The sequence below is a fragment of the Bradysia coprophila genome, unplaced genomic scaffold, assembly GCF_014529535.1.
Source record: "Bradysia coprophila strain Holo2 unplaced genomic scaffold, BU_Bcop_v1 contig_94, whole genome shotgun sequence".
Taxonomy (NCBI): domain Eukaryota; kingdom Metazoa; phylum Arthropoda; class Insecta; order Diptera; family Sciaridae; genus Bradysia; species Bradysia coprophila.
The window spans coordinates 6,664,501-6,667,831 of record NW_023504022.1 but is presented as its reverse complement, the minus strand read 5'-3'; the positions used below and the strand labels follow the sequence as shown (position 1 = coordinate 6,667,831).

Below are 3,331 nucleotides of genomic sequence, written 5' to 3'. Positions count from 1 at the left end.
AGTTTGAAGTTAAGGTGAGAAGATTTTTACCCCGTACTAGCGTGTTTGTAATACATACGACTCGTAGTAAAGGCAAAATGTACCTAGGCCTGAAACAGCTTTATCCTCAACTGTTCAGTGAATTGTCGTTTAATAAATATTTAGACGAATAGTGAGATTGCGATTTCCAATTACAGTTACTAGTTGGCAACTTGAAAACTGTAATTTGAATTTACTTATAAATTTTAAGTTTTACGTCAAAGTATAACTATAAGAGGAAATCACAATCTTTCTGATTATTTTCTGTAACTATTCGGTTTTCATCCAACTCATAACTAGGACTAATCCAGACAGAAAAGATTTGAATAAATATTGTGACAAGACAGTTGCAGGGGATCTGGAAAAATGACTAATTTAACTTCTCGGTTTTTGCCCTATTTTCAATCATGTGATATGAGCCTCCCTGGAAAATGACTTCATTTTTCGTACAAAAATGATTGAAAATAGGGAATACAGGCAATGACCTGAACTGCAACTGAACTAAAACACCACACAACTCTGAAACGTTTTGCCCAAATAAATGTAGAAAAGCTGAGATTGATGTTTTTAAAGTTCTGTATTTCAAATTACTGTTTTCGTGGCTACTCAAATTCGTTCAACGACAAAACTTTATTCAAGCAATCGCCAATCTTATTCAACTAGTTGCCAACTTGTCGTTGAAAAAAAAATGCAAAATTTTATTGAAGCAATCTCCAATCTTATTCAACTTGAGAAGTTGCCAAAGGTTGTCGTTTAAAAAAAAATGGCAAAATTTTGCTGAAAGGATCTCCAATCTTATTCAACTTAAGATGTTGCCAAAAGTTGTCGTTTAAAAAAAAATCAAAATTTTGTTGAAGAGATCTCCAATCTTGTTCAATGTTGCTGATTGTTTGTGAAGTATCGTGCCACATTATTGCGTACTTCAATCCCACGTCGAAGTTCATCGTACGAGATGTCGGGACCATCAAAGTTTTCTTCAAAGTCAGGGACCATGTCCTCGAATATGGGCTCAATATCGTTTACCGAGTAATTTCTTGCAATTAAAAAATTGTGGAGGACGGTGCAAGAATAAATTATGTAGCCGCTCATCAATGTGTCGTACCGTAACTTCCGTTCCGACAGCAAGCATCGGAATCTTGCCTTGAGTAGGCCTATAGCTCGCTCAACCAACGATCGAAGCTGTCGATGTCGTTTGTTGTAGTGTTTTGCAGCTGTTGTGTTTGGTGTCTCATACGGCTTTAATAACCACGGTTGCAAGGGATAGCCATTATCCGCAAGCATGAAATAACGCCAATCCGATCCCGATGCATTACACATTGTCCGCACTGTAGAATTTACAAGAGATGCTCTCCATATTAAAGAGTCATGTGTAGAGCCGGGATACCGAGCGTTGACACTTAAAAACCGCATTCGGATATCACACACGAATTGTGTGTTAATTGCGTGATATGATTTTCGGCTGACATGGGCGTGTTCGATGAGATGCGACATTGCTGAGAGAGCAATCAACGAACCATCTACAAAAGCAAAGGCACCGGGATAATCTGCATGCTGTTGTAGTTCGTCATGAAGACGTTTAACTCCCTCAATGTTATCCGGAAATTGCACAAACTGGTCCATAAGTTTCGTTGTTATAACGTAGCTGTAGCCTCGAATGCACTTCGACACATTGGATTGAGACATCATTGCAAACGCATCCGAAGCAACCCGCCGCTGGTAGCTTCCACTGGCGTAAAAATTTAGTACCGAACAAAACTGGACCGACATGGGAATATCCGGACATGGATTACCCTTCGAATTTGCTTTTATAATATCCAAAAACTCTAATGCTAAGCATCGCGGCAGTCTGTACATTTCTCTGAATCTGAAAACGGAGAAAATACGAAGAATATTTGCGATGTTTTCTGTGTCAAAGCCTTCAGTGGGATAGTTCAAATGAAATGACTCTTAACTGTTACCTTTCATCCGGCATATCGAAAGGGTCTAATGTGTCTCTTAAATATCTTCGTGTGTCTTTCATAAATACTTTGTTTCTGTGATATTCAATTGCAGCTAAACTGAGCATTTTTACTCTTATTTTTATTAATACCGTTCTGACCGTTCTGACACACACGCGCTTTTCTTGTATAATGACATTCATGACATTGGAATATTTTACGAATTGTACTAGATTTATTCTGACAACTGCGAAATTGGCATGATCCATTTTTATGTATACTGTTATGCTGTTATAAGTAGTGAATAATTTTCCCCCTGCTCACGTAAACTGTCCTGAGTTTATTTTCATTTCTATTTCTTCCACTTTATTACGTATAATAATATAATGTTCAGATGCACACTCATTACAATAATAGAAGCGAAGCGAATCTAATTTCAAATGCAACTTAAATTGCGTGACGAATTGATTGACAAAACTTTAAAGTTTTTCACTCCATATATTTAATTAAAATGCAATTTGTTCGAAATGTTTATTCTCGCATTAGTAAAATAGGTTATTATATTATTGTCAATCATCTGCTTCAAGCATCAGGGTTGGTTTAATGTCCTGCAGCTACGACGGATAACTACAGATTTTCACAGAATCCCCTAGATATTTTATTACACATCATCTGTTAGCGATTGCTACGATTAGCAATAAACTTTGGATGTTGTGATCTTACATAGTAACAAGTTTAAATATGTATGCACTTAAATCCAATGAAGTAATAGATTTTATCACATACGCGCGGTGTTCGGATGTCAAAATTACTTACCTAGAACAATAATTCAAAAATTACACCTCAGGTCTATGTTGTTGTCTCGTTTTCGCTTATGTGATAAAATAGAGTACACACTTGTAACGAAGAAGTCGAGGCTTGCCGACTGTTCTCATATGCCTGTTTTGATTTTCCTTATTTTCTCCCCTCAATATGTCATGAGAAAAGTGCGTTTTGTTGACTGACATTTCTAGTAAGAAAAGTGCAGCACTTTCTCTCCCATGGGGAGTAAATAGAAGTTTTCTCACCTGAACTGTGACTTTGTTATTATTTTCAGAAATGTTATGGTTGATTGAGGTTCTTTTTTGTTTCGGTGGAAAAAAAACGGTAAATCACACGTCTGACATACGAAAAATGTTAGGACTATTCACTTTATTTTTCTTATACATACATATAGTGAGTATAACCAAGTATATCCAGTATATTTCCTGTATATATAGAGGTTTGACCTGTCATCTGAAAAATAATTAAATTTCATCTCTTCGGATTTACAAAATGCCAGTGTGTGATCTCAGGACTCCGGTAAAGTAATTACTTTTACACGCTTCATGATACGA

General features: G+C 36.4%; 1 protein-coding gene across 1 annotated transcript; it reads right to left on the bottom strand.

Moving 5' to 3' along the window:
* Positions 1-780: 780 nt before the first annotated feature.
* On the bottom strand, positions 781-2,134 carry LOC119085163 (putative nuclease HARBI1). Its single transcript, XM_037195461.1, has 2 exons — positions 1,977-2,134; positions 781-1,882 (listed from the first exon to the last, which is right to left on the bottom strand). Exons 1-2 carry the CDS (start codon positions 2,081-2,083, stop codon positions 892-894), a joined length of 1,098 nt encoding a protein of 365 aa, XP_037051356.1. The 5' UTR covers positions 2,084-2,134; the 3' UTR covers positions 781-891.
* Positions 2,135-3,331: the final 1,197 nt, after the last annotated feature.

Coding starts and splice junctions, on each gene's coding strand:
- LOC119085163 (XM_037195461.1), bottom strand. CDS start 2,083: ATGCTCAGTTTAGCTGCAATTGAATATCACAGAAACAAAGTATTTATG. Junction 1,883..1,976: donor TTCGATATGCCGGATGAAAG/GTAACAGTTAAG, acceptor CTCCGTTTTCAG/ATTCAGAGAAATGTACAGAC.